General features: G+C 37.1%; 2 protein-coding genes across 6 annotated transcripts in view; one reads left to right on the top strand and one right to left on the bottom strand.

Moving 5' to 3' along the window:
- Positions 1-9,927, bottom strand: part of LOC136027535 (intraflagellar transport protein 56-like) — a 55,378-nt gene extending 45,451 nt beyond the window's left edge. Inside the window, exon 1 of one of the 4 annotated variants that reach the window (XM_065704954.1) lies at positions 9,704-9,927. The gene's annotated coding sequence lies outside the window, so the exon portion shown is untranslated. Of the gene's footprint in view, positions 1-9,631; positions 9,652-9,703 lie in introns of those variants that run through there. The other 3 variants (XM_065704886.1, XM_065704946.1, XM_065704929.1) reach the window with 3 other exon arrangements.
- An 84-nt stretch (positions 9,928-10,011) lies between these two features.
- The window catches only part of LOC136027519 (splicing factor 3B subunit 1-like), a 39,157-nt gene continuing 35,997 nt past the window's right edge, over positions 10,012-13,171 (top strand). Inside the window, exon 1 of one of the 2 annotated variants that reach the window (XM_065704860.1) lies at positions 10,012-10,189. In XM_065704860.1, the coding sequence (XP_065560932.1) occupies positions 10,162-10,189 (28 nt within the window). In that variant the 5' untranslated portion in view covers positions 10,012-10,161. The remainder of the gene's footprint in view (positions 10,190-13,171) is intronic. The other variant, XM_065704877.1, reaches the window with a different exon arrangement.

Below are 13,171 nucleotides of genomic sequence, written 5' to 3'. Positions count from 1 at the left end.
GATTTTTCTCTGTTGAATGTAAGGTTAATCTTAGCATATTCTTTACTTAAAATAGCAAAATTTCTTTCGAACGACTGTACTGTTCGACTGGGGTTAAAAATATCATCTGCATAAGCGATTAGTGACACATCAATCCCTTTTAAAATCACGAAGGAACTGCGCTGGATTGGGCGTTCAGGATACAGTTATTAAAGGCAACTGGAGAGGTAAGGGCACCCTGTCTGACGCCTCGACGGACTGGAATAATGAAACGTGTTATGGTCCCATCAGGTAGCTTGATTGCAACAGCAAGATGGTTATACATATCGTACAAAGCACGAATGGCAGACGTGTCAACTCCCCGTTTATATAGCTCAAGGAGAATTTGTGCGTGAATCAGAGAGTCGAAACATGGCTTACATCATGACTCCCTAGGACGAGCGAATCACCAGACTTATCAGCATCTATAAATATTGACGACAGTGCAGTAAACGCGTGGGCACACCCTGGGCCTTTTTGGAAGCCAAACTGATATAGCGGCATGTAGCATTTATCTGTAAGTTCTGGCATTACGAGTTTTTCAAAAATCTTGCAGAAAGTAGTAGCAACTGTAATAGGGCGATATGAAGAACACTCATTCAGCGATTTATTTTTTTTTGGAACAGGAGTAAGAGGACCAGAAGAGAATGAGGTTGGAACTATTCCAATTGTGAACACCATTTGGAACATGAGATCAAGGTGACAAAGTAGTAGGGGACTTCCAAGAAGAATGTGTTTAGCACAAATATTATCTGTACCCCTCGAAAAAAGTTTCTTAATTTTTTGCGCAGAATTCATAATATCAGACAATGAAACAATAAACGTGGATACAGTCTTTTTTGACAGTATCCGACTGAGATCACATTTAAGAGGATATTCTACTTTGGAATCAGGTTCTGAAAATTCTTTCAGAAAATGTTGTTGCCAGGCCTCAGCAGAGATATGAGCTGACGCAGCGTTTCTTTCACTCTGGTTGCGGGTCAAACTTTTCCCCATAAGCGTCGGATTACTCATTAGCTTTTCTGAAAAATCAGAACGAATAGCGGCTCTATGTTTTTGTAGTTCCTTGGAAAAATGGCGCTTTGTGGAAATTATTTGGTTCACTATGCCGTTCTTGGGTCTCCCGTATTCTATCCATATGCCGAGCCAAAATTTGGCCTTCTGGCAGGTTTCAACAAGGGTTCCCGGACCAGCCCTTAACTTGTGACCCAGCATGGACTCTGGATTGAGGGACAAAGTGCAATTCCGCTTGTAGTAGCGCATGCGAAATAAGTGACGAGTACATATTTAGTTTTAGACGAATTTCAGACGTCGGAATAGGTACTGATGTTTGGAGCAAGTCAAAAGGTATTTTTATCTTCAAAAGTAGGTTATCAAGCCAGTACTGATACTGAGTCAAATCGGTTTTACTCCATTCAATGATAGTTCTCCATTTTAAAGGTCGATTTGTGCGCATTCAATAAAATGGTGTACTGATTTGGAACGATAGCGGTAAATGGTCAGAAACAAAAAAAAATCACGTAGCACATCTACTGTTAATGAGCGACTAAAAATACTACTAGATACAAGGACATGATCAAGGTTAGAAACTGATCCGGTAGGGTGAATGTACGTAAAGTCACCCGCTTTCGGTACAAGAGCACTTTCATTTGGAATCAGACTAAGCAGAAGAGCTGAACGCGAGCTTTCACTTTTGGATATATCACAATTAAAGACCCCCAATAAAATCCAATGGAGATGAGAAGCAAGTCCACCCGAGAGGCACCCTCGTTTTTTAAGTTTTTTCGCTGGTACAAAATGAACCATGTGTGAGGGTAAGGCATCGAATATATTTCTACTGTCGTTAGAAAGAAAATGTTCTTGGAGACAAATAATTTCTTCGGTGAGGCAGAGTTGTTCAAGCACAGTAATTTTGGTACTAATACTACCATTCATATTCCAGGAGACGAAACGCTTGTAAATTTAAAATTCATTCATTTTGGGCGTTTGAGGTCATTAACTTCGCTGACTTGTTAGATGGGCAGCTAGCGTGGTAGCATGTGTATCGGGTGCTTGTACAGCTTAGGCACCGTATCGCATTCTACCAGGGATTTTCTTTCGTTGCTCCATGGTTATTGTGAGCACAATGGGCACACTTCGAAACGTTTTTGCACTGGGCCCCTATGTGGCCAGATTCATGGCAGTTGTAGCAACATTTCGGAAGAAAGATAAATTCTTTAATTCTGAAACTTTCAAAGTCCACTTTCATTGACAGTTTTGTGGCAGTATCAAGGGATTCACGACTTGGAATATAAAGCTTGAATGCGCGTGATTTTCCACACTGTTCGGCTTTCTCACATCCAGAAACTAGACTTTGAATAACATCTGTGTCAAGGGGTTCAGGAATCCCTTTAATCAGTCCTATGTACAAAGGGGTTTTTGCTTTGGCATCGGATTCTGAATTTTTATTTTTGATCGCTAGTGCTATTTTTTCCGCCGTAGCCTTGTGAGCTACAGTCATGTGCCAACCGTTCCTTCCAGGCCTTAGTTCAACTTTGGAGACGTCTAGAGCCTCTCCACATGCAGATTTGATAAATTTCTTTCGTTCCAGTGGTGTTTTCAAGGGTGGAGGGTTTTTTACAACGACTGAGTATGATAGCTTTTGCGGAGCGTGAAGTTCACTAGAGGGGCTGGTATGGGTAAAAACGTGGAACTCACCTTTGTTAATACGTTCCATAAGGCCGTCAAAACGACGACACATGTCGTTTACTTCAGTAGTTATACATGCATTTATCTCCTCAATACAAGCCGGGACTTCTGTAGGTTCAAAAATAACGAAGGTAGGCAAGGCACGATTTTCCTTTGCTGACTTGACAAAGAATTTGGCTATATCCAAAACATTTTCATCATCTTTCAGAGACTTGCGAAAGGGGTCCGGTAGACCAGATTTTAACAGCAACAGTTCTTTTGCACTTAGAATATCATCTCTACTGAAGAATTCCACAGCACGGCTTACAATCAGCTGGTGTTTTATGCCAGCGAGCATTGACCTCAACACAAAGTTCAATATCGCATTCCAAACGATATTATTTTATCCATTTTCGCTGCTAATTAGGCCGCAGTAACCAGTCCGAAAATTATTGCAGGGGCGAGCCAAGCTCGTAATCAAGCGTCAGTTAATTCAGAATAAATTATCTCACAGGGATGAGTCACAATGAATGAAGGAACCTGGGAACAAGGGAAGTGTAAGGACCCCCTCAACTGTTCCCCACAATTTACGGGGAACTTAATACCGGCGGGTACAATACGTCGCTTGCGGGAGGCTCCTTCCCCCCTTCTGCTTGTTCCCAGTACGCTTCTTAATTATATGAAATCAAAAATTATCTATGGTCACTGAAATAATCCGAGTATAAACCACTGAATTAATGCAAGTGTAAAATCTAAAAAAAAGGAATATATTCACTCTGAATCTAGGTCAAGTTGAGCCATAGCAAATATTATGAAATTACAACTGAATTACCTGCGGTCACTGAGTTAATTCAAGTTCACAGCACTTAATTAATGCAAGTCCAAAACAGGCTTTAAAATCCAATAGATCAAAAGAGGTGTTCGCATTTGCAAGACTGCATTTTGCTCATTAGAGGTTTAATGTTACTCTTTACTTTCATAATAACACTACAGATAAAAAATAGCCCCAGAGATCATAAGGGATAAATATCATTTCCACATTTTTCATGCGTTTTTTAATGATTTGTTTACCCCCCCCCCTCATCCCAAAAAAGCAATTCCTCTAATCAAAATTCCTGGTTCTGGTATTGGGATTATCCAGAAGTTTATACCTCTACCATCCCCTCGTCTCTGCCTTAGAACTAATTCTGTACTTGTCTGAAGGCTCAATGAGAGCTGAGATGTTTTGGTATTAAAATAAATTCTTTGATATATCTTCCTCCCTCCTTATTTAAAAAAAAATCAGAGAGCCTCATTGTAGAAGCTTAAGTGCCTTTTTAAGTTTTGTAATTTGTCCATTGCTTACATATAGTATTTATTATTGGGAACGGAAGATGTGGGATAGATATGGGATGTTATCCGTTAGCTTTAGCTAACGGATGTTATGGAAACATGCGGTCATCTTTCGAAGAGGAGTTTTCTGCAGGGGGAATTTTCAATGGGGAGAAAACTTTTGGGAAAATCTTCCTTCCATTGAGGATCAAATTGTCCAGCAAGATTTTTCCGTGTAAAAATGTGGGTAATATCCACTAGCAGGTTTGCAAAAAGTTCCAAAGCTACCAGTAGCAGAATTCCAAAAGTTGCCGACACTTTAGCAGCTCAAATTGTGTTATGACAGCTTTGCCTTGAGCAAAAAGCATATTTATGCGTAAACTTGGCTGAGGAGTACAAATATAACTTAATATGACTTGCAGTTATAAATATCAATAGTTTCCTGAATTACAAGTAACAATAATTTTAATTAAGTGGCACGCCATATACTAGCCACAAAAATCATACTCAGTAATCTTATATGCACCATTTTATCAAAAGCGCTGTATCGAATTTACTCTAATACTGCTAGTGGAGTACAGTATTCAAAGTCTGAAGCATACTGTATAGCTTACTGTTGTTACTTTACGAATGAAGTTTTACACTCCTATGCTATTGGTATTATAGAAATAATTTATACCCAACTGCAAGTTTGATACTTATTGGTTGCTATGCTACAATTATAAGAAGCACCATTTAATTTTCTAGATGAACAATATTGATTGACGGCTTGGCAGTCATATGCGTTATGAAGTTGTGTTATTAGTTTTGCCCGAATCTAATCCCCAAAATTAACACAGAATTGCTGCTACATTGCATTGGGCTGTTTCAGGCAACTAATCTTCCACGTTTTAACTTTCCCATTAACTGCTTTAACTGGATGTGCACATTGATAGCTACTAGTCCTTTTAAGATTCTTTCAACTGTCAAATAAACAGTTTTGAGACAATTTCGCTATTTGTGTGAGATTTGGACAAATATTCACTTTCAGTCGAAGAGAAGTGGAGCAGCTAAAATCTTGTCCACAAGGATATCAACGACTTAAATGCAAATTTTTAAATAGCGATATAGAAACTCAATGAGCTTTTAGTTTGAACAAGTTTTAAAAAGTAGCAGTGGGAGAAGAGATACATCTCTTTTTGCAGAAGAGAAGAGATACATACATCTCGTGAGAAGAGATATTTCAGAAGAGATATACCACCTGATAAGAAAAAAAAAATATTAAAACGAAAATAGCTCGTTTTTGTTTTGTAGTTGCTCTTTTTAAGAGTTTTGGTTCCTGTTGTGTCTAGTTACTGACAATTCATTACCACGAAGTATTTGATCAGTTCTAAAATACAGATATCAGGTAGCAAAGTAAGAATTTAAGAACAACATATGTAAAAAAAAAAGTCTGAAAATACTATAAAACTTTACATGAAAATAATCTGGAAATAGCAACCGAATTTTTACTTTTGACTATAATATTTGTTTTTTATGAATCATGTTTTTGGGTCACTCCCATTTTTATCAGCTATTCCCCGAATTTGAATATTATCTATATCTTAATTTTGTCTTATTCAGAGGGGCAGAGGGGAGGGGTTGGAAAAGTTTTGAATGGCAAATCCAACTCCACCGCAATATATTTTTTTTATTATAATGTTTTTATCTCAAGATTAGCCTTCGCACAGGGTTAATAATTGAAAAAGAGAGGAGACACATACATCTCACAAGCAGAGATATTTCATAAGAGATACATCACCTGGTAAAAAAAAAGAATATCAATAACGAAAACAGCTCTTTCTTCTTTTGTAGTTGTTATTTTTTAGAGTTTTGGTTCCTATTAGGTCTAGTTACTTACAAGTCATTACCACGAACTGTCTGATCAGTTTTCAAACATGGATATCAGGTATCAAAGTAAATATTTAAGACCAACCATTTAAAAAAAAGTCTGAAAATAACATAAAACTTTACAAGAAAATAATCTGGAAATAATAACCGAAGTTTTACTTTTGACAATAATATTCGTTTTTTATGAATCATGTTTTTGGGTCACTTCCGTTTTTATCTGCTATTCCCTGAATTTGACTATGATCTATAGCTTATTTTTGTCTCAATAAGAGGGGCAGAGGGGAGGGCTGCAATTTTTACGGTAAGAAGATTTTATTCAGGAAAGTTTTGACTGACAAATCTAATTCTACCACAATGTTTTTCTTAATTGTATTGTTTTTATCTCACGATTAGCCTTCATACAGGGTCAATAGTTGCTCAAGCATCAGAAGTTGTGGAGGTAGGCCTGGAAATTTAAAACAATTTCCAATGCCCTAATTTAAGGAGAATATCTATTCGGTAGAATTTCATTCTCTTACTTAAAAGCTTGCCTAGCCCGTAAAAATATTCTAGACTGCAGTTGAACAACTCAATCAATCAGGAATGTCTACCAAAATTTTTGCAGGGGGGAGGGCAACAGAATAGTAATGGTGAATGGGGAGGAAGAGGAGGGGAATACATTTGATTATAAAAGGTTATTTACAAAACAAAATTCGCAAGGAAAAAAAAATGCTTAATTTCTTATTCCAAATGCAGCAAAACTGGAGAACTTTTTAAACAGCCAGGATTCCTGTCAAAAATATCAATCCCTTTAATTGGTACTTATATATTAAACTGCCTACACTCAAGAAGTGAAGTTAGGTTAATCTTAATGAAAAATACCAAAATATAATAAAAATATAGTGCTTTAGAAACAAATTTAGGCTACATGTTTGCACATTATGGGGGGATTACCTGACCTAAACTAACCTACCCCCCTCCCTCATTAATGTGCAAATATATAGCCGAAATTATGTAGTGTTAATGTAGTTGTATATGTCTTGACATAATTTTTCTACGTATGTAGGTGGCTTATGACTTCCTCCACTGGCACATTAATGGATGGAGTGGCATATGCATCCGAGAACAAATAATCTCACAATAATCCCACTGGCACATTAATGGATGGAGTGGCATATGCATCCGAGAACAAATAATCTCACAATAATCCCACTGGCACATTAATGGATGGAGTGGCATATGCATCCGAGAACAAATAAATTTTGGTAAATCCAGCGAGAAATTTGCTTGCACACTATCTTATCCCCCCATCATCACAGATGCATTATCTGATGCAAAACTACTCAGATTCGTTTTTGGTACTCCAATATCTTTAGCAGAAGTTTTGTTAACACTGTACATAAATCTTTAGCTGTGCACTGCTGTACTTCAACCAACTGCAAGAATGAGTCTTTCACAACTTTCTTCCACCCACCACTCTTAGCTTCATTCACTGCATCGACATGACGAATAACATCAACTAGGCTTTTCGAATTACTCACATCAGGACTTCTGTCAATGATTACCAAAAAACAGCTCTTTCTCATCAGGTTGCACACGTCCACATAAGCTACTTCTCCAATTACTTTATTAATCACATGTGTAGTTTTTTTCGACTATACTGAGCACCCTTTACTATTTCCGGGTCAGGAAATGCTCTCTTTATTGTTTCTGGAAGCTCTTTCATAATATTGATTGCAAAGTTATGCCTCACCAGAAGTCCACTTCAAATCAGTTCGGCCTGCCTGATTTTATGACTTTTTAGAATCCTGTCATTCGTTTCTATACTCGCAATTGAGAACTGTACCTTGGGAGCAGTACTAAGTGTTGAGATACCTTAATGAGTAGAATTGCTCAAGTGGCGCCTAATATGAAAGCTATTACCCGATAAATCGGTATTACACAGAATACAGCGAGGCTGCCCTGTGTGCCCTTTACCAATATAATGTTTTCCATCAAGGCCAATATTCCAATTTAGTGTAAGTTTTCTTTCCTCATTCTGCTTCCTTGTGGTAGCTTTCTTAGCTCCAAATTAATTTAACAGCTTATACAACTTTAGACCTGTATAACATGATAAAAGCAGTAAACTAGCTTTAAAATCCAATAATTTGAACTCTTATATCAAATTTTACACTTCCCTTTGCCACAAAGGAGGCTCAAATTAAGGTTTGAAAACTCAAAAGGTTTGATACACTACCATCAACACAAGTTTTTCGTCAGAGTTGTCAAAGGTTACATAGGTCTCCTGTAGAAAGTCTATGACCACATTAATTCATTTGATTTGGTATAGATTACGTATTTTCGTTGATCAAAAGCTAGCCTCTGACATTCAACATGAAGAAAGATAAAAAATTTGGCAAAGCGAGGAGCCTCTTAAGAACTTGGGTGCTTGAATGATTTAACGTTTTCTGGCTTGGCCTTGGCCAACCACAATTCAAGATTCTGTACTTATTAGTTCTCTTAATACATAACCTAGTTCCAAAAATCACTTCCTTCAAGTGGGTGTTTAGTGGTGTCTAGAGTAGCAACTTCTTCTGGCACTGGTGCATGGCCAAGTGTATGAATATGATTTGCCCTAATATACCCATGTGAGTTAGCCTCCTTCCTTGTTTATTTATTTATGCTTAGCGTCACTTAGCTATGAGCAAACTTGGATAATATTCTTGGTCAGTTTTACTGCCACAGAGCTCCTTCCTTTTGAATTTCCACTTGTTTCGGATATTCAGCTTAGTGAATACCATAGAGCTTGTATGTGACGTCGCAGATACATGCTACGTTATGTGCTAAAAATCGCCATGTGACAATAGCTACTGCTACTACTATTATCAAATCACCACAGCACCAAGCCTTCAGAGGGAAAAACAGCTGTGTATGCTCCTTCTCCATCCCTATATATTCAAAGCCTCCCTCTTTAGACCATCTCAGGAAGCTCCCATTTCTTTTAAATCTTTCTTTATAACATTCTCTTGCCCTAACCGTGGAACTGCTTTCTGTGTGGCCCAAGACGGTTGACTGAAAAGGACAATCTTAGGCAATTTGTCATCTTTCATCAGCAGAACTTGCCCAAACCATCTCAACCTTTTCTCATTATAGTCCTAGAAAGGGTGATTGAATTGCAATTTTTGTACAGCATACTGTTTGAAATACTGTAAGCCAACCGGGTACCTTGAATTATCCAAAGAAAACTTCTCTGGAAGATATCTAGCAAATGTTCATCGGCTTTTCGTAGCGTCCATGCTTCAGAACCATATTTGTCCACTGTCATCACTGTAGCTTCCGATAATCTAACCCTGGTTTGCAGACTTATCTTCCAATTCCTCCAAACTTTTTTTTACTGTGAGAAACCACCCTGACCCTTGGCTATTCTACTTTTAACATCTTCACTTCTCACATCGTCCTTACTACTGATACTACCATGGTAAGTGAAGCTGTCCACCTCATCAATCTTTTCGTTACCCAATGTCACCTTTTCCCATTCTAGCACTCTGGACTCACAAAATCTCTAAAACTTCATTCATTTTGCTCACACTTTCATCTTGGATGCTTTAAATCATTAGTACAATCAGAGTCCAGGAAAGTTTGTCCTTGCCATATGATTCTGTGTTCTCCCAGTGCCTTTCTTGTGCTCCTTAGGACAAAGTCCATGAAAATAATCCATATATAGGAAAATAGAACACAACCCTGATTTAACACGAAATTAATAACACTTAATACAACTCCTAATTTAATGCCAAAACCAGCTGCTAACCTCATTTTCTACTCTAAGCGCAGCAGTGTTATTCCTGTCAGCTAGATTGCCTTATAGTAAATTTCTACTTACTGTTGATTTCTCTCCGCAGGCTCCTTTTTGCTTGATAAAAATTTCAGGGCGAAATAAAATTATTTATAGATGAAAGAATACAAACATCAGTACATAAAAATTGAGTTGTACCACATTGTAACATAATTTTGTAAAATTTACTATATTTTGTCGAATTGTTCTAACTTGTACCAGCAGAGGTGAAATAACTATTCTCATTCCAAGTAGTAACCATTTTTCCACTGGTAACGGAAATAGTAACCCTTTGCATAGTTCAGTAAGTGCCTGGAACACACCCTAAATTTCTTTAGAAATTTATATAGTCATCAGTTTCATCAATATTGATTGCTTCATCGTCATCATTGGTAAATCTTATCCAAAAGAGAATAGGCATAGAAGATTTGTCGAATTTGCAAGAAATCTGTTACAGTAGCCTACACGGAAAATACTTGTCCATTGATTAAGCAACTGGAACAAATATGTCTGCTCCTGCTAAAACACATGACGGTATGTAGCAAATAGCTTATAAAAATTGTTGATTAACTTAGGTCAAGGCTACAAGGGTTTTCCAATATTAAGCTGTTCATAAGCTAGGCTATTTCATTTTCTTTCCCACGATGGTTTGTAATTCTGCACGATAATTTCCAGGATGCTAGTCTGTGTTTATCTACCCAAAAGAAGACACTGTAAAATTCTGACAACCAGCTTACTTTAATTAATTTTGAAAAATGGCAACTTAGCCTAGACTAGCCTACTTATATTTATAGCTTGTACTTGCTTATACATACATAGTCCAAACAATATATTTCCAATATGTGATTCTTTTGTTTCAGCTCAATACACATAAATTAAAGTAGCCTAGGCTAACATTGATAGTATTTTGAAATAAAAAAATACATGGGAGATATGTAATTTGGGATAGGCAATATGGCCAATGTTGGTATTACCAGAACAATTTTTTTTGGTCATGAAACTAGGCTATTGTTAATAGATGCATTTTGACTTTTTGAACATCTTTTCTCTCTTGCAAACCTAACAAAAAATTGTCTTTAAAAGCCACAGAGCAATTTTCAGTCTTAAAACATTAGTGATTTCAAATTTCAAATCAACAAAAACAGAAATGATTGTAATTCTATATAGGCCTATGTATAAATACAAGAAAGTTTGGGCTGGAATAACTCTGTAATGGTGAGTTTGTAGTAGTTTTGCAACAGAGAAAAGATGTTCAAAAAGTCAAAATACATCTGATTAACAATAGGCCTAGTTTCATGACCTAAAAAAATTGTTCCAGTAATACCAACATTGACTGGCAATATATTTGCATAGGCTAATAGAGGGGCTTGGGTTAAAGTAAATCAATTAGTTTTTAGGAATGATAAAAGTAAAAAATCTATTTGAAGATTTGGTAAAATTCTTGTTTAGTGACTTTTGGCTATTTTGGAAAGGGGCTAGGTTCAGAAAACAAAACTTTCAGGGATGAGTCTACAGGCTAAACATATTCTGCAAAGGTATTTAAAGTACCTGCCTCTACTCCTTCTCCCTCTAGAGGGCTTTGAAATTTGCCTACATTACAGACAGCATTCTATTGAAATTTTGACAAAACAACATTCTACCTTAAAGAGGGCCCTGAAATTTGCCTACATGACAGACAACATTCTATTGAAATTTTGACAAAACAACATTCTACCTTAATTTTCAGTCACCAGCTTTTTTTCCCTGCCTTTAGTTTTGAAAGTGTATTTCCTGTTATTTGAGTAGAATTCTGAGCCATATCCTTAAAAAATTACCTTAAATCACAGCTTAGAGCAATATAAGGATTATCCATCCTTGTGATGCTCCATGAGAAAAAAAGAATTCATTAGGTGTAGATTGTGGCTGTTAGATTAGACTCTTGTGGAGGACTCTGCAGCTTCCCAATTGTAAAGGAACTCCTGGCAGTGCCATTCCCTATCAAGGTGGGACTTGAACATGTCAATTGAAGTAGCAGAAACTGTTTCTTCAGAGAGCTGGTTCCACATATTGATGATTCTTTGGCTGAAGAAGTGGCTTCTATGTCTACTCGTGGAATGCTGCATGGAGAGCTTCAAAGAATGTCCTCTAGTACCAGAATGCAAGGGCTGTGCAAAGAGACCGGGAAGGGTATTTTTAGAGAGGATTTTTTTGGTTAAAATAATGTCACCCCTTTTCCGTCGGTATGTCAGCATTGGCAGCTTCAAACGACGTAGTCTTTCTTCGTATGGAAATTTATTCATGTTGGTAACCATCTTAGTGGCATGATGCTGGACATCCTCAAGCAACTTTCTATCTTTTTTGAAGAAAGGGGCTGCCAATGACATTCCAACCTCCAGGCATGGACGTACAAGCGCCTTATATAACTCTAGGGTGTCGGCTGGAGATGGTTCTTTTTATGATACCAAGGGTTTTATTTGCAGAAGATGAAACAGACTTAGCATGACTGCTAAACTTTAATTGGTGATCTACAATAACCCCAAGATCTCTTTCATCAGAAACAGCAGAAAGGAAGTTGTCTTGAAGGAAATACTTATGATGCTTGTTATTTTTGCCAAAATGAATTACATGGCATTTGTCAACATTGAAAGTCAGAAGCCACATGTTAGCCCATCTTACTAGACTATCAAGATCTGTTTGAATTGATTGCTGGTCAGAGGGAGTTGCCGCTTTTCTAACTAGTTTTGAGTCATCAGCATAAAGGGTAATAAGATTTGAAAGAAGGGTGGGTAATTCATTAATATAGAAGTTGAAAAGTGTTGGTCCAAGAATAGTGCCCTGGGGCACGCCACTTAATACAGTTGTGGGAGAAGAGAAATGAGGAGTTCCTTGCAAATCAAAAACTCAATATCAATGTTGTTTTTTTTCAAAATTTAGGAAATGTATTTGCATATCTTTAAAACCTTGTAAATGGGGATTGAGCAAAATTGTGAAGCTGAAAACATTCTTGTTGTACTTCATTCAAGCTGAAGATCTATTTTGCAAGGTTTCACTTTTATAAAACACATATTTTAAAGGTCAGGACCCTCTAGATAGAGAGGGAGTGGAGGTAGGTACTTCAAAATATCTTCCCAGGACATACTTTAGCCTTTAGACCCATCCCTGAAAGTTTCATTTTCCTAACCTAACCCCTTTCTGTGATAGCCTAAAGTCACTAAACTAGAACTTTACTGAAGTAGAACTGTAAGATTCCTTAATCATCACTTCCTAAACTGATCAGAAGGTAAATTTAGAGAGGTGAATATAGGGACAAAGTGAACAAAATAGGCCCACTCAATATCTTTTTATGCTCTTTCCAAATCTAGCATTTCCTTGGCTCACAAATTCTACTTAGAGTAAATTGAATTGCACTCCCATCCCTCACTTGCAAATATATAGCCTACCATGAATTGTATATAGGCCTAGGCTATTCAATTCATTTTTCATTATTTAGGCTAATTTTTAAATTAGTTTGAAGAAATGTGACTTATGGGGAATTTG

Source organism: Artemia franciscana, chromosome 1, assembly GCF_032884065.1.
Source record: "Artemia franciscana chromosome 1, ASM3288406v1, whole genome shotgun sequence".
In the NCBI taxonomy this organism is placed as follows: domain Eukaryota; kingdom Metazoa; phylum Arthropoda; class Branchiopoda; order Anostraca; family Artemiidae; genus Artemia; species Artemia franciscana.
The sequence above is the reverse complement of the archived record's forward strand: the minus strand, read 5'-3'. Positions and strand labels throughout refer to the sequence as shown.